We start from the raw sequence: 24261 nt of genomic DNA on the forward strand, positions 1-24261 counted from the left end.
TAAATCACAGAGATTATGATCTGAAAACTGTGTAGAGATTGAAATGAAACGAAATGCCAATCAATTAAAATGGTCACCGCCTAATGTTTCAATATAAAATTCGATATTTAGACATATCTGATGCAATTATTACAATCAATCATGGGTTTGTCATGACTTCAAACTGATAAAAGCATAAACAACACGTAATAATTACTCTTCAGATGCCGGGCATATAGCTCCATGTAGGTGCGAGCATAGTTTACTTTTATCCTGGGCGTCTACAAAGACTAAAAAAACTACCATGTGCATGGTTGTGAAATACATGTTGACATGTCTTATTAATAATAATTGTATTATTGTAACACATAACATAGACCGTAACGAAAAAGATATGTCGCATTTGATTTGAAATTAATTTAGAGGAAATTTCACTTGCAAATTGTTCGTGATATATTTGTGTTTCAAGACAAACAAAACTTTTAACCGAAATCAACAGATCTCAACGTTCTCTGCGCTACCAAGTTTTATTCCAAAAGTCAATACACACACGCTTTCCATGCGTATAGCGTTATGTTGTACATTACCGCATAGTTTTCGCGCACTTTTTGTCTTAACAGAAAAAACAAAATATACATGAGGACTGTATATTTAAAGCTAAAATTTGTAAACGTCGCGGTAACATAAAAAATCGGAAGTGTTATTCGTATTACAAATAACTATTCGCATTTGGAAATCAAACAAAACATTTATATTTGCATTATACGTGTAATGAATTCAAAATTTAATTTGTTACAACGCGCTTAACGTGTCGAAAAAAAATATTGTGATACTATTATGCATGAAAAACACGAGGATTACACCCGGTTGCTATCATCAGTCTCTTAAGTAACTGGCCACGATTTGTTCGTGGAGGAGTACACTGTAAGGACCGATTCGTGTGGTAGGTCACGGAGCGTACAATGTCATCTAGAGTCCATGGTTATTACAGTTTACAGAGATTTTCGCGCCCATGCACTGTTTTTAATGTTAATACACGGTTATCCGTACTCCGTGGCACAGCGTTAATACTGCCCTACAACTTATTTTAATATCAAAACGGAAGTGACATAAAACAACTTCTAAAGGGTGTCCAAATAGCAGAAAAAATATTCTAAAGGGGGATATTTTTTTGTAAAATTAACTTCTGAAGGGGGTTGGTTCATTTTGAAAGTGCCTTCCAGGGGATGGGACATAAGTTTTACTGGAATAGCCCTGAGCAGCAAACAGCATAAAACCTGAACAGACTGCGAGCTGCTTGCAGGCTGTTTTGGTTTTATGCTGTTTTCACTTACTTCTAAGACAGAAAGGGTTAAATAATCAATATATACAATTACGGTACCAATGCATTTATCAATGCTCACAGATCATAGTTATACAGAACAATACTAAGATGGAAAGATAAATAGTCAGCCATCAGTTAATATTTGTAGACAGATATCATTTAACATCTACAAACAGAGCCTTGGATGAGTGGGACAAAATCAAAACGCCTTTATATCTGATAAAATGTAAACAAACCACATTCCCCTAAAGTGTTGTTATATGACGGCTGCACGAGGATTGGAAGAGTTAAGTTTTAACCTAACGGAGCGTGAATTGCAAATTTTATAGTAACCATATAGATCAACATACAAATATGTTGGGACAGCTGGAAATACATCCCAAAAGCAGAACTGAGGGTGTATGGCAAGCATCATGTTATGAACATGTAAGACAAAAAGCAAATTAAAATGCAGCCTGATCATGGGCTATCCGCCTAGCGCAGCGATTGGTATACTATCACCTAAGCAACCTGGGTTCAATTCACGTTCCTAGCAGCATGTGAGTTTGATTGGTGGTCACTATACTGACCAGGTGGGGTTTCAGAAACAGAAATTGCAGCTATAATTCAAAATTCGTTCCAACTTTTTGGGTCTAGTAAGTTAACAGGGGTTTTTTTTACTAAGAAAGTGACGCCGATAATCGGCGTCTTCCCCTACCAGAATTTTTCCCCTAAAACTACCATTTCCCCTCCAAAAATATAATTTTTCACCAAAATATAATATTTTACCCTCAAAGAAATGTTTTTTTCTTTCTTTTGGGAAGTCAACACTTATCCTATTTGTACCATGTACAACGATCTCGCTCTCTCTCTACCGACGAACACTCAAATCTGGGAATCCCAGTGATTCTATATATAGCTCTTAAATTACGTCATGGAAACCGGGCAACTAATCGTATTAATCATGTGACTATTTTACTGGATTCCGGTCTTGCGCGAGAAGGGTGATTCGTCAATTAATTACCGGAAACCAGTCGAGTTTTCATCCGGGTTATGTGAAAGCCAAGATGGGTATAAACGTTAAAACAGAAAAAAAGTCTCAAAATTGGCGTTCATACACGAACAAAATAAAACGTTCGGACTCGGAAAATATTAATTGCGTTGACGCATTTTTTAAGAATGAATCATCAAAAACCGTTGAAACCCAGCAGGATTCGGAGGTACATGTAATCAACATCGATTAATACTGTCGGATTATTGTGAAAGTGAAAGTAGACAATCGGCAGCTGCCGCACCTTTCCCTTCCAATACTGTAGCAGATCTAGATCGTCAACCCACTCATCATGAAATTGAAATCACAATATTGAAATCGTTCCCCGGCCCCAGTTGAAAACATTTCCCATTATTAGATCTACCCCTGCAACTTTATTTAGGACTTTGACTTTAATATCATACTTGTTCATGTGTTTATGAACAAAAAGGTCAGAGACATGTCTCTTTTTCTAAAAAAAACAAACCTGAAGTCTGTAGGCGAGTTATAGACATTGAAATGAACAGTTTTTATTTTTTCCCCAAATATGTCTTTTTCGCGCTCGATTTTCCCCTTTTACCCAGCGTCCAGCGTCTTCCCCTTTTTCTAAAAAAAAACCCTGGTTAATTAGGTAGGAGTGCTGGTGCACACTCCAGTCCTTACATAATGTAGCCTCTGGCTTGGAAAGGACCTCATAAACTGCGAAATACACACACACACACACACGCACACACAAAGCCTGACCAGGGACTACAATGTATGCACAAGTATTGGGTCTGCTTTTACCTCGACAGGCCACTTTAAAAAACTTAATGCATCCACTTACTTTACATATTTACACAACAAGCAAACAATGATAATACTTGCAGACCTACCATTTAGGTGGACTTGCAGCAGATTTTGCTCAATATCCTTGTCAGCTGTCAACTCGGTCAGCACACTTCTGATCAACTGTAAAGATAGGAAAGGCCATAAAGCTGGGATCGAAATAAGCATTGGTCTACTGGCCAAATATGTGGTTGTTACTCAGCTGTTAACTTGGTAAGCACACTTCTGATACTTTGATCAGAAGAATTTAGCTTCATAATGAACATCTGTAATACTAGGTGAAAAACATGTAATGATGTATTATGAGAATTAATTGGGACAAAAAGACATCAAACTTTGACTGGGTATCATTTTGGGAATGTCCTCAAACAAACCTGTTAATTTCATGGTCTCAATGTGTTTTTTTTATATTCTATTTATAGAATAATAAGGACTTTTCCACGAGTTTCTTATTAACATTGATTTCCAGTTCTTTTATCATTTAAATACACCGGTATTTAAAAAAAATTCAAGCATGCATGGACACGGTTTCCTATTTTTGAAAATTGTGTTGTTTGTTGAAAAATGAATGAAAAGAATGCTAAAAAATAATGTTGTTTTTTTACAATGTTCGGCAGTTATTTTATGAAGTTTCTTTTTAATAAAATTGTGCATTGCGCGATATTTTGTTATTCAGTGCTTATATGGCGTTTGCATCATCACAAAACCTAATACTGACAATCATAAGAAGATGAGACGCTCATTGGATTGTAGTGCACAACATGTGCTTTCAACATTATTGATGACGTAGACTGGTTTCATTGAGAAGATGAACACATGAACCAAGCATATAACAACATGGAAGGCAACTAGAACAAATAAATTTAAAATACTGCTAACTTTTTTCGGAGAAACATTGTGATACATAATGTTTTCATCCCCACGCGCCAAATTGGAGCGGGGGGATTATGTGGTTATCTCCGCCATCTGTCATTGACTCAGTCCGTCAGCCGTGGCCACTATCTTCTCCTACACTATAAGCACGAGAACCTTCAAACTTAAACACATGGTAGCTATGAGCATATGTGCAACAGTGCTATATTTGGAATTTTGATCTGACCCCGGGGTCAAAAGCTGCGGAATGGGGATATGCGTCGGCTGCAGCCGCGCCATTTCTTGTTGGAGTTTTTTGTTACTTTTGGAGGGGATTCTTTTATCAGGGAAAAATAAATACTTTTTCTTGTGGGGAATGGGGAAAAATATTGTTCCAAAAACTGCACACACATAAAACACTGTGACAACACTCATTTTCATACTAACTTTTAAAGACTGCCAAGCTGACCAACCTGTCCTATATTCGATTATGTCTCCTTACCATTGACTGACCAACCTGTCCTTTATCCCATTACATATTGTTACCACCAGGCTGACCAACCTGTTCTTTATCCCATAACATACTGTTACCACCAGGCTGACCAACCTGTGCTTTATCCCATTACGTATCCTTACCATAGACTTGCCGCTGCCCCGCGCTCCTAGCACCAGCACAGAGTTGCTCTCCCCTGCTGTGGCCGTCCTCTTGATAAGCTCGAATAGATCTCTGTGTAATTAAACAAATGTGAGGGGATTTGATGTGATAAGCGGCTGGCCTTACACAAAACTGAGATAAAATTGTACACAAGGATGAAGTATTATTTATCCGAACACTTTAACCCTTCCCACGCAAAATCAAAGTGAAAATGGCTATCTACAAAACAGCATAAAACCAGAACAGCCTGCAAGTAACTCGCAGTCTGTTCAGGTTTTATGCTGTTTGCTGCTCATGAGTATCTTAGGGTTGAAAATGAAGCCATTAAGACTTGAATACAGTAAGAAAAGTATTTACCTATATTTAACTTTCTGAGGGACTACAAATGCATAAAGATACTTATCTAAGTGGTAAAGGGTTAAATAATGTTTGATGCACTCTTACTTTAAGTGTGTATTTTAAAATGAGTCTTGAGCTAGCTTTTGGAAAACCCAATTATTTAGCTGGTTCAAACACAGCTTACCTATTTATAATCATTTTAAAATAACATACCAAATTGCCTGTTTGTTTTTTAAAATAACACTACAATTGGTTGATATGATTGGCTAGTGTTGGTTGTACAGATTGATATTTGGGATTATTTTCAAGATTAGCTGTCCATTGCAATCCTTTATACATCTATGTGAAATGTAAGAACAACAGTGCATCTTCATTAATCAATTTAGAAAACTATTGTGCAGTACTGGGCCAGTTGAATCTTAGAATTTATACCATAAGAAAAAAAAACACAGCTTTAAAGCAAAAGAGTGAACAGTTATTTTAGAAGCATACCTTTACATGTTACATGATGTTTATGTACATGTAAGAGCTTGCCACTAACCATAAGGAAGCGTTTTATTCCATTCACATAATTACAGATGACTTTCTATTCTACTTCTAAATGGTAACCGTACTATGCCTAACTACATCAATCTGCGTTTTTTTCATTTAAATATGGGTCCAGTAGGGGGACCCATCCCAAATGAAAAACAAGAAACCGTCGAAGACGGGTGATGCTCCCAAAAGTTTTTTTTTGTCACAATATTGCACTATATATTCAGATAAAAGGAAACGTCTTGAGGGGCATAACTTTGTACAAAACAATACAATGGATGGTTTAGCAACTTAAAAATTTCAAAGGGCCATAACTCTCTAAATTAATCATTTAACCAGAACCCACAAATAACATGCGCATCTCCTCAAGGTAGTTAAGCTTCCCATAAAGCTTCATTGAATTCCAGTCAGAAGTTGGGGGGACAAGAATTGCACTATATGTACAGTTAATGGAAAATTTCAAAGGGCCATAACTCTGTGAAACAAGGGACAAAATTGTCACAAAACCAGGTTTTCATTGTGAAAAAAAAATCTGATAAAGGGAGAAAACTCAACCAGAACTTTTGAAATGAACAAACAAAATTAACCCCCTTTGTAAGTTTGTTTTTTAAAAAAATCTATTTTTAGTCGTGGCGACCTTGACATTGGAGATATTGACGTGATTCTTTCGTGCGACACACCGTCCCATGATGGTGAACAAATGTGCCAAATGATTTTAAAATCTCACAATGAATGACATAGTTATGGCCAGGACAAGCTCATTTATGGCCATTTTTGACCTTTGAACTCAAAGTGTGACCTTGACCTTGGAGATATCGACGTAATTATTTCGCGCGACACACCGTCCAATGATGGTGAACAAATGTGCCAAATGATTTTAAAATCTGACAATGAACGACATAGTTATGGCCCGGACAAGCTTGTTCCGCCCGCCGGCCAGCCAGCCAGCCAGGCCTCCCGCATTCGCCAATCTAATAACCAGTTTTTTCCTTCGGAAAACCTGGTTAAAAACATCCGACCAGAACCCGCTGATAATATGCACATCTCCTCTTGGAAGTGAAGCTTCCCATAAAGTTTCATTGAATTCCGGTCATGAGTTGCTGAGAAAAAGCCCGGACAAAAATTGTGCACGGACGGAAGGACACACGGACAGACAAAGCGGTGATTATATGCTACCCCCAAATTTTTTTGGAGGGAGCATAAAAAGTATAGATTTTAACCAAATGGGACCTAAAAAATCTTAATCGAAATATCTTTTTAATAAGTCTGCAGCAATTTTTTTCATTCTTTTTAAACAGGGCTTTTTTTTCTTCTTTGGGACCTGCTGAAAAACGGCCCTTTCCCCTCGGACTTTTTTCCCAACAGCAGGTAAATTTTCCCCCAGATTTCATTTTTTTTCCCCTCAGAAAAAAAATTATTTTTTTTCAACTTTAAATACATAAGTTAACCTGATCCAGTGTAGAAAATATAACATATTGAATAATTAAATTATCTGTTGCCTTGAATTTGTTTTAAAAACAGCAAAATATGTAAAATTGTTATTTAAGACTTTCCTTAACATTTTAATTGCTAAAAGTAACTGTTATAACTAACAAGAGCACCGCATAACGGGTGCCACGCTCGGCTACGGGTGCAATTTTGAATAAATGAAAGCTTGTCAGAATTTTTTTTTTTTAGGTCACAGTGACCTTGGCCTTTGACCTAGTGATCCCAAAATGGGTATGGCATGTAGAACTCAACAAGGTGCATCCACATATGAAGCTTCAAAGTTGTAGGTGGAAGCACTTTGATTTTAGAGCCAATGGTATGGTTTTAGCACGACACGGACGTCGGACGCCGAGCTGGCTACGAAACCGCCGAGCTAAATACACATAACATTAACACTTGGTTCTGAGTTCAATTCTTTGCGTCAGTGCATACCCCACAGTACATAAAGTCACCTTCACTTTCGTATTTTAACCAACGATAAGTTATTTGCCATTTAGGCAAAAACTTGTTCGAAATAGTAGATGTACTTGCCTCACTGATGCAGATGATGCTACATGTTTATTACTTTCAGCAATTCCAAATGCAGCCTTCAAAGTTAATTGATTGTTTTGGGTGGCATTTTGACAGTTCAGAAAGCGAAAGCGGATGCGAACGTTTGGATGGTTCTATGTCGTCTTATTCAACCTTATGGTTCACGCTTGAAGCAGAGAACCAGTATGAAACGCAGATACAAATGATATAGTACACATATAGCTGGTGTTACAGTAAAAATCACCTTTTGCGTTCTGATGAAATGCAGAAAAATTCAGGCCGTGTTAAGTATTGACAAGTATCTTTCCGATTTTGTCTTTCTTGAGAAACAATGCGCTTTTTTAGACGCATATATTTATTTCACATGCGCTTTTGGTAATTTTAATGCGCAAATAACGCAAAACGCACATGAAAAATTATCACTGATTGAAGGTTTATAGAAAAAAAATTAAATTAAGTGCAACATTTAGTTACTTTCCATATGCAGCTCTATGGCTTGATTCTAAGTAAATATAATATTGACAACTTGACAACATCTCGTTATCAATTTAAAAGTATTTTGGAGCAAAAATACACCGATATCCCTATATGAAGACTTCACCACACGAATTTTCCAAATGTCAGGGTTTTCCGCGCACAATTTTTCTTATTTGGCTGATACAGGTACTTTTCAAGATCGGGCAAAAAAAATCTCTGCAGTCTAATAATGTCAATTATCTTCAAATACAGCTCTTTAAGTTGAACCTAAGCAAATACTCAAATCACTATTATTATCAATTTTGTGAGAAATACAATGCCCCCTTCTGCGCCGCTTTTAAGCCATATATTTGACCTTTGACATTCAAGGATGACCTTGACCTTTCATCACTGAAAATGTGCAGCTCCATGAGATACACATGCATGCCAAACATAAAGTTGCTATCTGAAGCGACATAGAAGTTATGAGCATTTTTCGAAACCTAAATGCAAAGTGTGACAGAAAGACAGACAGACGGTTCGATCAATATATGCCCTCCTTCGGGCATAATAAACGCAATATTTCCCATTTCAAAGAGACTCGGTCCCATTCCAAAAATTGTTAAAAAAACACTGTTAATGTAGCAATACACGTACCTCCTTTCTTTCTCAAGTCCATGAATCTCTGTGGTCCTTGCATTTTGACACAGCTTTCTTCTGAGATAGGTTTGGATGGAATCAAATACATCTTTGTCATTGTCAGGGTATGACTCAGGTTCCACAGCCTTTTCCACAACAGACTTTCGCTTTTTTGACTTTCCCATGTCTTTAATGGCTAGTCTTTACAGTACATTCCTTCCAACAAAAACATACAAAACATTCATTATACAAAAATGTATAGTTCAATCTACAAAAGAAATGTTTGTTGTCAATTCAGCTATTTAAAAAACTCATTTAACAACTTATTATAATCTGAACAAATTCCTTACCAAGTTAGTTTGATAAAACGCTTCGGTGTCTAACAGAAGGCAGTGGCTAGTCGTACCGCCCCGTATGGGAAGACAAGAGGCTAGCCGTACGGCCCCGTAGGGGTAGACAAGAGGCTAGCCGTACAGCTCTGTTGGTATAGCCTTGCCTATGGAGATTGTCTAGCCGTACGGCTGTAAAAACACATAAATATATGGAATAATTATTGATCTACTTGCAGATTCCGAAATTTCTTGCCTTTAGACTGGCTCGTGTAGTCGTTGTCACGGAATATGCAGTCTGGTTTATGTTTCGTCCTGGTTGGAAATCCGATTCGTGCATAGTATATAAAGGGTGTAAACAAGTGAGATAAGAAAATGTAAATTTATTTCGCCAAACAAAAATTACAGCAATCAATAGAAATCAAAGTTATGGAGTATATAAATACGCATTGTACATGCAAATATCAAATGTATACAATAAATATATAGTAAATAATCTTAACTAAGTCAATGAAAATTGCGATATCACAATGAGAAAAGTTAATAACAAAACAAATAAAAGGAAACTTTCAGATAATAGCACTTGACAAAAGCATATACAACACGAAGTTATATACCCTATTTTCACAATATGAGGCAGCATTTCACGACAAGTAATGTCGACTATGCAAACAAATAAATCATTGGAACGACAATGATTGCTTTTTGATGTGTAATTTGTACTCATTTCTATAGTAATGATGCAGCGGCAAAAAAGACACCAGGCTTTTTCCGCTCCGTTTTGGGAAAACGCCACACTGGAATTTTGGGAATTTCGCGTCGTGAAAACCCCCATTTTGGGAAAAAAATTAATCGCAAAATTGGCTCAATTGGGAAAAATTATCGCATGTGAATTATTTAAAACAGTGTTTCTTATATTTCAAAGAAGCTGTTAACTGGTAAATAACGACTATTTTGATAACTTATTATTAAAATTTTACGAAATATTATGAACATGTGTGATTAGTGCAGGTTTTTTAATCTGAATTTGGGGAAAAGGCTTGGCCTTTTTGAGGTGAAAAAAATTGCGGGAAGCGCCGGATTTTGAGGAAAAAAAGGAAAGTCTTAAATAATCATTAACATATTTTACAGTTCTTAAAACAAATTCAAGGCAACAGATAATTTAATTTTGCAATACTTTCTATTTTCTACACCAGATCAGGTCAACTTATATATTTAAAGGGTAAAAAAAAAAAAAAAAAAAAAAAAAAAATTTTTTTTTTTTTTTTTTTTTTAATTGGGAATTTTTTTTTCAATTGGGAAAAAAACAACCAGATTTGCATTGGGAATGGGGCCGAATTTCGGACCCGTGGCATAGGGCGGAAAAAGCCTGGACACTGATAAGACAATGTGAATACACAGGCTTATCCGTGTCTTTGTTGTTCGCATGTATGACAAATGAAGTTGCTCATACCGGTATGTTAAATCATGTCACTTTAAAGAATTGCCATGCGCCATGCACTAGAAATCACACCATATACAAACTTAACTAAATCCACCGATATATACAGTAATAGTGTGCTCAAACTGAAGGAAACAATGATAATTATCTTAAATTTGATCAAACGCAGAGTTTGTGGTATATTAAAGCTTGAATCCATGTACAACTTTGTCGATCTACACCGAAAATAAGCACCATGTTCATTTTAAGTCGTACTTACATATTCAAACTTTTATTATCTTAATCATTTAAGAAAACCTATACCTCTTCTCTAGATTATATATATTATACACAGAATCATACGTTTGTAAAACTGTACACAATTTGAATGCTGGTACAGTTCAATTTTGCCTATTTATGCACTATCAGTGGAGAATTTTTCCCCAACAGTTAAAGACACGGCCATTTTCAAGTAACTCTATTGATCAATTATCTAAAAAATAATTAAATTATTTGTGTAACTCAATTTCTGAGAACAACCTTTGAGGGCTGCCGTCATTGAATTTCATACTATCGATGCCGCAGCTAATTAAAAACAGTTTTCACGCCTAACATAGGAACATCGGCTAATTAAAGAATCAAATTATAAACCGCGTTAAATTATTTGTGTAACTCAATTTCTGAGAACTTCCTTTGACGGCTTCCATCATTGAATTTCATGATATCAATGCCCCAACTCATTCAAACAGTTGTTCACACCTTACTTAGGAACGTCGGCTAATTAAATAATCAAATAAGCAACTGTATTACATGAAAAGAAGCCGTAACAGATGAAGAATGAATTTTTTTACTTTTATGAGCTTAAACAAACTCATTACTGATTAAAAGCACTGAATGACAATTCTATACTTAATAAGACGTACGGCTAGACAATCTCCATAGGAAAGGCTATACCAACAGAGTCATACGGCTAGCCTCTTATCTAGCCGTACGTGGCCTTACGGCTAGCCTCTTGTCTACCCGTACTGGACCGTACGACTAGCCACTGCCTTTACAGAATTGTGCATAATCAGTGGGGGTTTTTCAGTCTTGGGGGAAGGGGGTCGGGTCCCCTGAGAGGGGAAAAATTCGCGCGTCAATGGGGAAAAGGGGGAAATTTCTATGCTTAGCTAGTAACATTACAAAATCAAGTTTTAACACTATAATTCACCATACAGGGGGAGAAAAACATTATTCAAACTCTTTTATTCATTAAAATGTTATGTTCATGTTCAAAGTTCAACATTTCTGGGCTTTTCCGCGAATTTATCAATTATTCTGGTGACCTCCTCTTCACCAAGTCTCTCTGTGTGCAGACAAAGTCTGATCAGGGACTTCAGTGTAGCTTCCCCAAGCCTGTTTCTCTGTGACTTGCAAAGCAGGTTGAGCAAACTAAACAGTCTTTCAACACTCTCTTGACCGGACGTTTCTGGCGTTTCACTGCCGGCATTTGAAGAAGACTGACTTATAAGTTGTACTTGTTTAAAAAGAATATAAAGTTATTTTTAAGTTAAAACAGATTTGTCAATTTTTTTTCCATAGCTTTTGTTGTTGTGCGACATGTTGGAATACGTATGGATGTCGTAAAGCGAAAGTCGTGATAGTGAACTACGTACGGTTTGCGGTAAAGGCTAAAATAAAGTAAACACGCGGATGCAGTTCAGGAAAATTGTAGTAAATTCGTAACGAAAGACGTATTTTAATGAGGTATTGATTAAAATTGAATAACACTTCCGAGGGGGAATTTTTAAAATATTTGGGGGAAAAATATATGCTCTAAAGATGGGGGAATGGGGCCGAATAACGCCGAATATTTCATGCAAAAAAAAACACTGATAATGCATGTTTATTTTTATCAACAGAGTTTTAAATTTGGGTTGTCACCAAAGTGCGAACAACAAGGCTGAATGTACTCCTATAAATATGAGGTCTATAAATATAGATCGATTACGTCTAATTAGGCTACATTAATGTCCGAAAACAATCAATGTCCGAATGTATGTATAAGTCCTATTTATTACAGAGCAAAACAAAACCAACTTACAACAAACTTGAGTTAATTTAATATGATGTAAATGAAACTGCCAAACTGATACAAAATGAATAACTACAATATAAACCTGCAATAAATAATTTAATTAAGGGAAATGTATATTCGATGTGTGCGAAATATTTCCCGCGATTTTATTTTCGTACATCTCCCGATGGATATTTTCATTAGAAACTTACTCAAATATATTGAACAAAGATAAAATTATACTTAAAAATATTATAAATTCAATCCATAAAAGGAATATAAATTTAAATAAATACACGTTTTATATAATAACACTTTTTTAGAGATTAATACCTAAAACGGTGTGCACACAGTTTATTCCTTGTGGATAGTGTCTCACTTTTATGGTCATAATACACTAAATAGTTTCCCTATATAATTCAATGTAAAAGCGACAACTTTGAGCGAAAATAAATGCAACATTTTGCACATAGAGACCCCCATAACCATACCTTTTCTTAAAGGCCATTCTAAGCGGAATCGATTTATGCAATAAAAAAGATATGTCATGTACAAAGCAAGAAAGAACTTGACACAAATCAAAATCGACTGTTTTTGCAACATTTTTTTCGGTCGTTTCTTAGTGGAATGTAACCTTTTCCGAAGCTAGTCAACTCGTACCTAAGTCAAATCGTACCTTCGGTCAACTCGTACCCGATTTGGTCAACTCGTACCCGATTTTTGGTCAACTCGTACCCCCACTAGTCAACTCGTACCCGAATTGGTCAACACGTACCCTCCTAAAAATTATTTATATATATCAAAGACGTGAGCGCATGAGTGAACACTTGCGAGACGTCCGCCTGCATAAAGAAAAGCCCATCACTACCCACTTCGATTCGAGCCACTGCGATGACAATATGTACTTCTCGGTCCTGGAGACGCTAAATATCGCTGGACGCCAAGAGCGTGTAATTAGAGAAGCGTTGTGGATAAAGAGACTTAAAACTATGAAACCGTTCGGATGTAATGTAAAAGACAGTGTGTTCCAGTCGGCAACATTAATAGACAACATATAATGCTTATAATAAATAATAGTATTTATGTTTATTTTATAGACATTATATATGTTATGTATATGTATATTGTGAACATGTATATGTGTGTATATATATATATATATATATATATATATATATATGTATGTATGTATGTATGTATGTATGTATGTATGTATGTATGTATGTATGGTATGTATGTATGTATGTTATGTATGTATGTATGTGTATATGTATGTGAGTATATGTATAGGTGTGTTTATATATATATATATATATATATATATATATATATATATATATCTATATATATATATATCTATATATATATATATATATATATATATATCTATATATATATATATATATATGTATATATGTATATGTATCTATGTATATGTATGTGTATATATATGTGTGTATATGCGTATATGTGGGTATATGTGTAAAATATCTATATAATAATATATACACAGCGTATAACTCATAATATGTAGCGACTTCCGAATATTGGCGCGTAACGTCACGTTCACGTCGGGTAACGTTACGTCATTTGTTTGTATTTTTGTATTTACTTCCGTTATGATCGACAGAAGAAAACGCTATGTAAAGTTGTCTTAATAATCGTTTACTGAAGAAGGCCTTTGGCCGAAATATTTAATAAAAGAGTAAATGTGTGAAGTTTTAATAATTTCCTCCCTCTGGAGATCCAATACATAGAGCGTTTTTGTATATGTTTTTGATATGAATATAGATAAAGGTTATACAAAAAATATGATTTTTTTTCAAAAGTAGACAAGTTCATTATTTTTCACACGTGTATAATTATAAACGACGTGTTTGTCGGCGTTTTGTTTGATAAAATGTTGACTAATACCACCTTTATGACAACAAGACCGTCGGCGATTTGTTAAACAATTTGTTTGTCGTGCATTTAAAATGACACGCGCGGTAGTTGTCGGCATTTTCTTTGATGAATTGTTTGATTGTACACACCGCATGATGACTTAACCAATTACAGTGTGGACATACCACGTGGTTTGTGACGTCATTTTCGCTAGCACGCTAAGTAGAAATTTGTCAACATTGGTCCCGCTTAGAAATTTCAAATCCACGTAAGTATCTTATTATTTACTCTTTTTTGACGAAATAAAGCGCAGGCTAAGGGAAAAGTTGAGCACTATTCCCGGTTATATAAATATTTGTCACCAGATGAGTAGTTTAGTCTATCATTCGAGGCAAATTCCTAGTTTTAACGTTACAATGCACGCAAGCACGACAAGCACATTTGAAATCGTCCAAAATATATGTTATATATTACTTTTTGCAGTGAACCAATATGTGCGGACGTGATTAATTCCATATAAAATGTGTTTTGTCCGAAAAAATTACCTGAAAACACCACTTAATGACATTTCTAATGTACATCAACAATTTGGCTAACACGACAAGCAACGAAATTCAAGGCAAGCACGGCAAGTCGATATTCGGCTAGAACGACTAGTTGTTATTAGTATAGAATTGGTAACGTCTATGTTGTCAAAAAATATCCTTCAATTATTTTCAATGTGTGTGTCCCTTTAATAGTTCGTGTCTATTAACTGTCTTCGTGTGATTCTGTGCCCTGTCCTGTGTGCGTTCAGCCGTGTACAATGTATAAAAAGTAAAGTTTTAAAATCTTTAAACAGAACAGATGAACATAATCTGCACTTATAAGAAACTTCTGAATCGAAATTCAGACATAATGTTACCATAAATAAGACTCTTTGTCCGTGAGGGTGAAGGGTCAGTAATTTAATACTTATATTACCGAGAACAGTTTTTGCTAAAACTAATAAACAAGTATGCATACATATGGAACATAGTTGTGCGAACATAATTATGTATGTTTATAGTTATAGTCACTTAATGTCGATATACTACACTGCCTTAAAATGAAAACCATTAAAAATGTTATAATTCCATTTTCATATAGTCACTCGCGGATAACAGGCTTATAAGTCGTGTTTATTTCATATTATGCCCTAAATTGACCTCAGATGCATTTAGATTCCAACCCAAACTATTGTTAAAACTTTCAGGCACTTCTTCTATACAACCTCGAAAAAGAATGTGTACAAACTCGTTGGTCAATATAACGTCGATGGCAAAGGTGAAGATGAACCAAACATCAAGAGCTCTTCCGATATTCGGTAATTTTGTTTGTCCGTAAAGCTTATTTAGTCGTGCACAAACTGTTATTATGGAAATACATGTAATATGTCCATTCGGAATATTTTAAGTAAAATTTAAAAGAAAAAAAAACACATGTTTTTTTCAACCAACTGTAGTAATGTATTTATTTGTATTTATTTCAATATAAGTGACCACGAGTTTGACAACCCGGGGAGACTGCGTGTGAAACCGAAGGCAAAAGAGGCCAAAATCGACCAGAGTCGAAATGCCGTTGCCATGGGAACTTTAGGTGTACGGTGGGACGGTGCGAGGAGAAACGAAAGCAAGTTATTGCCTACGTACAGACTTGGACTAGACATGGAAGAAATTTGATAAGAAACCGCCTTTCTGAAGAATTATGTGTTTTAGTAGCTTGACTTGAGCGAGATATATATAATTATTCATATGCATAGTGTGTTATTTTTATTATTTAAGTTAATTGTGTCGTGTTCTGAGAAAACTGGGCATAATGCTTGTGCGCAAATTTGTCATCCCAGATTAGCCTGTGCAGTGCGCACAGCCTAATCAGGGACGACATTTTCCGCTTTTATGGAATTTTTCGTTTAAATAATGTCTCTTCTTAGCGAAAATCTGGTTTAGGCGGAAAGTGTCGTCCCTGATTAGCCTGTGCTTACTGCACAGGCAAATCTGGGACGACACTTTACGCGGAAAATGTCGTCCCTTATTAGCCTGTGCTGACTTCATAGGCAAATCTGGGACGACACTTTACGCACATGCATTATGCCCAGTTTTCTCAGTACACGACACAATTGTGCCGAATATTTATCTCACTAAAATAAATGCTAATGGTATGTGTTTATTGTCGCCTTTGTGAATCCGATCATAATTGCTTGCAAATAATTAATTGAAGCTTTGAGCAGCATTGATTCAAACGTTGTTTTAATAACTCTATTTTTGTCCAAAACTGTACAACATTTAAACTGCCCTAATTTAATACTCCATTTTATATTTCGGCATTAAGCATTGTGTGTCACATAGATAATTGAGAAATATGGATAAAAGCAAAGTATAATATTACACAAATGCTCAGTTGTCTTTGCTTTTTACGTTTGATTTGCTCCATGCAGTTAACGAACAACGAAGCTTGATCAAGATTTTGTTTCAGAAATTAACACAACGCAGTGTATGTTTTATTAATAATTTTAATTAATGAAACAATGTTAAATGGCATCATTGAATCACATGTAAATCACAATCTAAATCACAATTGCTGTAATATAACAGTAGCGTTAACAAAATAATAAAATACAATAAAAAGAAAAGAAACGCAATAAGTTAACATCGTGGTATAAACAGATACGATTCAAATGTTAATTATGCTTGAGATCTGATTATAAAGCATTAATCACAATTATAAAATTACATTTTAATCACAATACAAATCACAACTGCTATAATATAACAGTAGCATTAACAAAACATAAAAAAGTATAAAAAAACGCAACAAGTAAACATCATCGTATAAACAGATACGGTTCAAATGTTAATTATGCTTGAGATTTGATGATTATGCTTTAATCGCAACAATTCAATCACGGGTAAATCACAAATAAATCACGGGTAAATCACAAATAAATCACAAACAGGTAAAACCACTGTATACACGTCATTTGTGCTTTTGCCCATAGTGCCTATACAGTGAACTTATATGTTTATAGGCGGCTTTGCACACATGGCAAACGTGTGTTTTTTCCTCGCTGTGTGTTTTGAGATGTTCTCGGAGATGAGCCCGTGTTGTGGCCTTGTGGTTGCATATCTCGCACTCGATCTCTCGAGTGCGCTGTTCCCGGGCAGAGAGGGCATCTAAATCTACTTTCGTTGCGAATTCTTTTCCACAATAAAGGCAAAGATAGTTTTTCCGTCACCGTGTACATTGCACCTGTAAGCATTCATAAGCATAATAATCCTACACGTACACTCTTTGCTACTTATTTACAATAATTAACTAGTTAATGATTTGGGAAATGTGTATCTTATACATCTATAACGCGTTTTGATTAAGACTGTTTATCACAGCTTTCTAAAGATAATGTTTATGTAGTGAAACTGCAATGTACATAATTCGAAATGTTTAGAATCGCAAGTAAAATAAGACAGCCGACTGTGATTTTTCTACTGACTAAAAGCGCTATATGATAATGACCTGTATCTTTGTAATTGTCGTCTTGATGAAAACCCAACGCCGCAACAGTTAAAAGGGTAACATCCCAGCGTTTGTTCTTTCATGGTAAACCAAATTGCGCCTGTGCTTGTACCCTCTGGCGCATATGGCACAAATATATCGCTCTTCGGTCGTCATCATGTGTATCTAAAAACATCAAATATCTTAAATTAAATAAATAATTATGCATTTGTTATTATGTATTCACTGTGCTGTCACCATTAGAGTATTATAATCATATGATGTATTTGTCATGTGTGTTACCGTTTCAAATATATCATCTACTTAGCCATAAATAATTACAAGACAACGGCGCATTACTAAATCTACATTTTACAACAATTTAAAACATTGTTAACAACAGTATAGTTTAATCCTTGCAATGGCCTTAACAGTTGGAAAGAACATGGACATAACCTACAGTATGATTAATCGAAAGCCAAGCTAACTGCAACTCAGATCGATATATCACTTGTTATTAATCTATGTGTGCATTGAGTATTGCTTTATCAAAACGTACATCACTATGCTACTAATCAAATATTACTTATCTAATCCTACCAAAAATACAAGTGCTAATATACGTCAGCATCTGTCACTTAAGGATAAAACGATCAAAGGAACATGTGTTGATATGTTGCGTCAAATGTTGCATTTTATATCAATAAGTTCGGCTTATCGTCGACCTGAAATGGCCCACAAGTCGGCCGGGGGTGACTAGAAGCCTATTCATGTCACCCTTGGGTGACTTCAAGCCGACGCTAGTCATCACCGGGTGACTATAATCGGGTTCATGTCACCCCAGGGTGACATGAATCGGCGTCTAGTCACCCCGGTTGACAAAAGTCGGCTTGAAGACATCCTAGTGTGACATGAATCGGCTTCTAGCCACCCCCGGATGACTTGTGGGCCATTTCAGGTCGAAAATGACGCAATGAGCATCAGTTCGTTTTAACGATAGTTGAGTTATTGTGGACTGTTCATCGAAATCAAAAGATTAAATTGAAACCTGACTCCAGAAGGGTTTGTCAGACATTCGCCACATTAAGTTTGAACTTTTTTCAGACTTATAGTATCTCTGTTACATTCCAAGGATTGTTCTCGGTGAAAGCTTCAAATTTGTTTATAGCACTTGTGCAAGACAGCATCGCAGTTATTGTCCAACATTATATTTTTGTGTTTACTGTGCCGGACCAAGAAAATGTTTTGAAATTCATATTAAATTTGTGTTTATTACCTCAACAATAACATCGCTTCAGAAACATTATTAATAACAAATGGTCGTTCTAGCCGAATATCGACTTGCCGTGCTTGCCTTGAATTTCGTTGCTTGTCGTGTTAGCCAAAGTGTTGATGTACATTAGAAATGTCATTAAGTGGTGTTTTCAGGTAATTTTTTCGAACAAAACACATTTTATATGGAATTAATCACGTCCGCACATATTGGTTCACTGCAAAAAGGAATATAAAACATATATTTTGGACGATTTCAAATGTGCTTGTCGTGCTTGCGTGCATTGTAACGTAAAAACTAGGAATTTGCCTCGAATGATAGACTAAACTACTCATCTGGTGACAAATATTTATTTAACCGGGAATAGTGCTCAACTTTTCCCTGATCCTGCGCGTTATTTCGTCAAAAAAGAGTAAATAATAAGATACTTACGTGGATTTGAAATTTCTAAGCGGGGCCAATGTTGACAAATTTCTACTTAGCGTGCTAGCCAAAATGACGTCACAAACCACGTGGTATGGCCACACTGAATTAAAGATATTTGGGGTAAAATGTGGGTCCATGAAATTTTCTTCTTCGATGTTTTTGCATTGATTGTCCTCGGTATACTGCGTTTGTATTTTAAAAGTATTCCAATAAAATATTGTAATTGTATTTTGTAGATCATAATTAACCCAATTATGCATAGCGTCTAGAAAAATGCCTTGGCAAACAGCGTAGACCCAGATGAGACGCCGCATGATGCGGAACTTCTGTAAGAAATATTCTAAATATAGAAATAAATATACTAGACATCCCTAATTTTGGAAATAAACTGCTCCAATTTAGAACGATGGGAAAGTCCACTTGCTATAAATGGGTTAAAAAAAGTAGTATAGGGATTCAAATGAAATTTCATAAAGTAATAAACGAAAAAGTGCAGAGTTTAAGAGCCAAAACTCCTTTGCATTTATGCTCGTATTAGCTTTATTGATGAATTAATGTTGTTGTTGTTGTTGTTGTTGTATATATCTCATAACATACACAGAAAAGATTTGTATAATTATACGATGAAACTGTGCATTACGTAATTTTCTTAAATTTTTTAAGTAATTTATTTAAAATATTTCACGAAGATAAGATTCTTAACATTGTTATTTCAGACACATCCATATATAACATTCGTATTCACAAATGTTTATTTCTCCAAATAATTGCAAAAATTCTTCTAATCGTGATTCCCCTGTAATTGTAAGGGTCGGAAACATCTCCGCGTTTAAATATTGGTAGAATCACTCCGGACGACCAACTTTTTTTAAATAGTTTAGTATCTTAAATGTAGTAAAATAATATTGTTTAAAGGTCTGGCTATAAAATTGATTGTTTCTTTGACATATTCGTAAATAATATTGTCATGTGAGGCCGCTTTTTTATAATTAAGACGCTTGATCCCTTTTTTAATTTCTTCTTATGAAAAAGGTTTATCAAGTTTCGGATAGGAGCTGGTCTGATTTTCAATACGATCGAATTCTTGTAAGAATTCGTCATATTCATTACTTTTAACATTAAAAAAGGGCGATTTGGCGCTTAAAAAGCTACGGCAAAACTCGACGTGTTTATGGATGCGGAAGTGAAAGCGTGAACTACGTGAAGAGCCTTCTGGCCTTTTAATGACTTCTTATGCAATCGCTTTTGCAACCGTCGTATGGGTAATGAATATATGTATATATCGTATATATGACGTAAGAGCCACAAAAGCAGTATATATGACCACAGACGTTTCAGTTTTATTAATGTTAGCGGTTTAAGATTTCGTTCGGGAACATAGAAGCGCTAGACTCACGCATGTTATTGGACTTAGTGTGGACTTTATAATGGTAAAAATATACACATATTTACTTTATAGCTGTGAAGTATTGCATGATGCATTGCAAAATACGGAAAAAATACGACAAAATACTAAATATAAGACGAGTTTACTTTTTTTATTAGCTTAGTCGCCGTGTTGTAGTGGATATGGTGTCCACTTAGCGATCGGGAGGTCACGGGTTCGATCCCCACTGCGGGAGCGTTCTTAAGATCTCCCCCATAGACACCAAGGAAACGGACTCGAGAGCGTTTCATATAAGCCATAGACTTGTTATGCAATCGAAAGAAAAAAACAACAACAAACATGATATTTTATTGTTTCCGTAACCGCGTACAATCGCTTACATATGAGTCGCGCTCTGAGAAAACTGGGCATAATGCACTTTCCGCTTTTATGATATTTTTCGTTTTAAGGAAGTCTCTTCTACACGAAAATCTAGTTAAGGCGGAAAGTGTCGTCCCTAATTAGCCTGTGCGGACTGCACAGGCTAATCTGGGACGACACATTACGCACATGCATTAAACCCAGATTTCTCTTAATAAGAATAATATAAGATGGTTAAAAAAGTTGTTTATTGCAGAATCGCCACAACCCTCGAGCTGTTTATGACAAAATCTATTCGTACCATTACGTATTGTGGTGTAGAACGAATCAGTGATACATTAGCTGTTTTCTTCTGTTTTTAATATTTTGATTGAAATTACAATATTGTTTTGCGAATATTTCAGTATCATGTTTATATTTCAAGTCATGCAATCATCTCGCATTGTTCAATTTGTAACTTGCTGTGCACATTCACTCTATCATTATATGGCAGCTTCGAAACTTTAATGTCATACTTTGTAGCAAAAATGTTCTGTTGAACCATTTATATATTTTTTTTTATATTGTAACAGCAAAATTTTTTTCAGATATAGGCCTTTTAGATTCGCTCAGAAACTAAAATTTAAATTGCCATTCATTGATTGTAAAATGTGCTGCTTTAAAACAAAACGCCACGTCTCCATTCAATCCCTATTAAATCTTTTCAGGTTCGATTTGAAACTAAATTTCTTGTTGTCGTTCAATTATTTTATATTTGCTGTGCAACCGAATTCGTTGTCGTCGTTAAATCATTTTATATTAGCTTTGAAACCAAACACAATGTCACCATTGTATAATTTCGGACTCCTTGTAGTACATCTTTTACCAAATTTGCTGCGTTAAAACCAAATGCAATATCGGTCTCAATCATTTCAGATTCGCGTTGATACTAAATCCCTTGTTGTCGGTCAGTTATATCATATTGAAAGCAAATTCATTAACGTCATTCCACGCATTCAGTTTTGCTTCGAAATCAAAGAATTTTTCGTCATTTAATCAGTTAAGCTTCGCTTTAAAACAAATTTTCGTTGTCGTTATTATATCATTGGACTTTCGCTTTTTACCCAAACTCAATGTTGTCATTTTATTTTTACAGATTCCAACAAAAGTTTTCGTCGTCCTGTTTGGTCTGTTTGTAATGATCGTGTTTACCTCCGCCCAAGTAGAGTTCGGTGCGGGGTCGGGGCTATTGCTCGGTACGTAGAAGCATTATGGCAAACTATCTTGTAATAGGTTGCCGTTGTGAAAGGGATTAGTTCGTAACGATGTTCATGTTGTAACAGAGGCCATGTCAAAGGGTCGGGGCTATTGCTAGGTACGTAGAAGAAGTATGGCAAACTATCTTGTAATAGGTTGCCGTTATGAAAGGGATAAGTTCGGAACGATGTTCATGTCTTAATATAGGCCATGACAAAAGTTCAAACACACAAACACACACATGCGCGCAAACACGCTTACAAATTGAACCCGTAACAGCAGGTAATGAGATCCATAATAAATATTCTCTTTATAATATTATATAAAAATGATGTATTTACAAGCCATATCCTCGGCGAATAAGTTACACTGAAAAAGGTGATTATTATTACATCAATGTGATTATTTTCCTTAGGAATTAACAATTATTTGTCAATCAATTTAAAAGCAATGAAGTAAACAAAAAGTGTGAAATTTTTGGCATAGAGACCTTCATAACCATACCTATTCTTAAAGAGCATTCCAAGCCAATTGACTTTAACAATACAAAAGAAAGGTCATGCGTTATGATAAAAAGAAATCGAAGCGAATCAAATGTCACTGTTCTGCGGCCATCCTTTAACCGGCTTCTCTCCAGGTGATGATGGTTTACCGCGAACTGCCTCATTTCTCATGTAGTCTCCGACCTTAATGACAATTTACATGTGTTTCTTGAAGGAAAACTTTCAAATAAAACTTCATTTTTACGCAAATGTCAACTGACTTGTCAACTGGTCATTGGCGTTAGTTTTGATCAGCGACCTTAATTTAGTACAAACAAACCGTATTTCAATGTAACATCTACATATGTAGAGATATGCAATATTGAAGCCAAAATGTTGAAGGCAAAAGAGACCTTAATTTTATTTTCAGGATTACCTATTATTTTGCTGCTTTTCCTAATACCGCTGCTGACATCAAACAACGGAGGGGGATCGGGACGGACTACTTTTGTATTTGGAAATTTCTCCGCACCGTAAGTGAAGTACTTATCTAATTAACCTGTCAAAAGACCAACGCCTACATTCCAGTCAGATTTGTTTTTCTTAAACGTTTTTAAATAGACATATTATTTGCGTGAATTAATATCATACAAGAGTAGATGTGTATTTTTTTAATCACTGAAAAATGCTTTTTGAAATATTTGCATTGTAAGCTGGTAGTGTGTATGGTAGGTTATTTTAAAATCAATTTCAAATATAGTTTTATTTATAGAGTTTGCGCAAAAAAAATAATGTAGTTTTCATTTTCTTTCAGGTCGGGTGGGAAGTAATCTTTATGCTGGGCTGTGGACACAGCATCATCATGGAGTTTTTGGTTATTTCATCACAATAAAAACTACTCTCGATATGTCTTTGAATTGAACAAAATAGAAATATTCATAATATAAAACGAGTCAAGGCCTTACTAGATATGCGTACCGCTCGTGGAACCATTTCGCATCGTGACCATAACAAACATTCTTAGCAGACGGACAGAAAATAACTTGACAACCTGAAGATGAAGTATGTTTTACCCACCGGCAATCCCCATCTTATCACATATTGCCATTTTATATCTGTGTTAGCAAACACCCAATGTGTTCGCTTGATGATAATGTTCGCGTCTCCTCCGTTTATTTAACACAACTCGTTAACTTGAAGTAATCGATGACAGACTATGGACCTAGCCCCTAGGCGCGCGTCGTTCAGTATGAGGTTTGATTGC

General features: G+C 35.5%; 1 protein-coding gene and 3 long non-coding RNA genes across 6 annotated transcripts in view; 2 read left to right on the forward strand and 2 right to left on the reverse strand.

Moving 5' to 3' along the window:
* LOC127860515 (origin recognition complex subunit 4-like) overlaps nucleotides 1-12611 on the reverse strand; it is a 33958-nt gene extending 21347 nt beyond the window's left edge. The window contains exons 1-5 of one of the 3 annotated variants that reach the window (XM_052398628.1): nucleotides 12467-12611; nucleotides 8985-9155; nucleotides 8653-8850; nucleotides 4629-4719; nucleotides 3188-3263 (exon numbers count right to left, since the gene is read on the reverse strand). In XM_052398628.1, the coding sequence (XP_052254588.1) occupies nucleotides 3188-3263; nucleotides 4629-4719; nucleotides 8653-8819 (334 nt within the window). In that variant the 5' untranslated portion in view covers nucleotides 8820-8850; nucleotides 8985-9155; nucleotides 12467-12611. Of the gene's footprint in view, nucleotides 1-3187; nucleotides 3264-4628; nucleotides 4720-8652; nucleotides 8851-8984; nucleotides 9156-9196; nucleotides 9294-12466 lie in introns of those variants that run through there. The other 2 variants (XM_052398627.1, XM_052398629.1) reach the window with 2 other exon arrangements.
* Nucleotides 12612-14069: 1458 nt separating this feature from the next.
* Nucleotides 14070-24207, forward strand: LOC127860532 (uncharacterized). The gene is made up of 4 exons (XR_008039832.1): nucleotides 14070-14144; nucleotides 22415-22514; nucleotides 23428-23530; nucleotides 23812-24207. It is a non-coding gene; the product is annotated as an uncharacterized LOC127860532 (long non-coding RNA).
* On the forward strand, nucleotides 14494-16098 carry LOC127860530 (uncharacterized). The gene is made up of 3 exons (XR_008039830.1): nucleotides 14494-14591; nucleotides 15558-15668; nucleotides 15840-16098. It is a non-coding gene; the product is annotated as an uncharacterized LOC127860530 (long non-coding RNA).
* Nucleotides 16929-19637, reverse strand: LOC127860531 (uncharacterized). The gene is made up of 3 exons (XR_008039831.1): nucleotides 19539-19637; nucleotides 17855-18019; nucleotides 16929-17590 (listed from the first exon to the last, which is right to left on the reverse strand). It is a non-coding gene; the product is annotated as an uncharacterized LOC127860531 (long non-coding RNA).
* Nucleotides 24208-24261: the final 54 nt, after the last annotated feature.

The sequence above is a fragment of the Dreissena polymorpha genome, chromosome 15, assembly GCF_020536995.1.
Source record: "Dreissena polymorpha isolate Duluth1 chromosome 15, UMN_Dpol_1.0, whole genome shotgun sequence".
NCBI lineage: Eukaryota > Metazoa > Mollusca > Bivalvia > Myida > Dreissenidae > Dreissena > Dreissena polymorpha.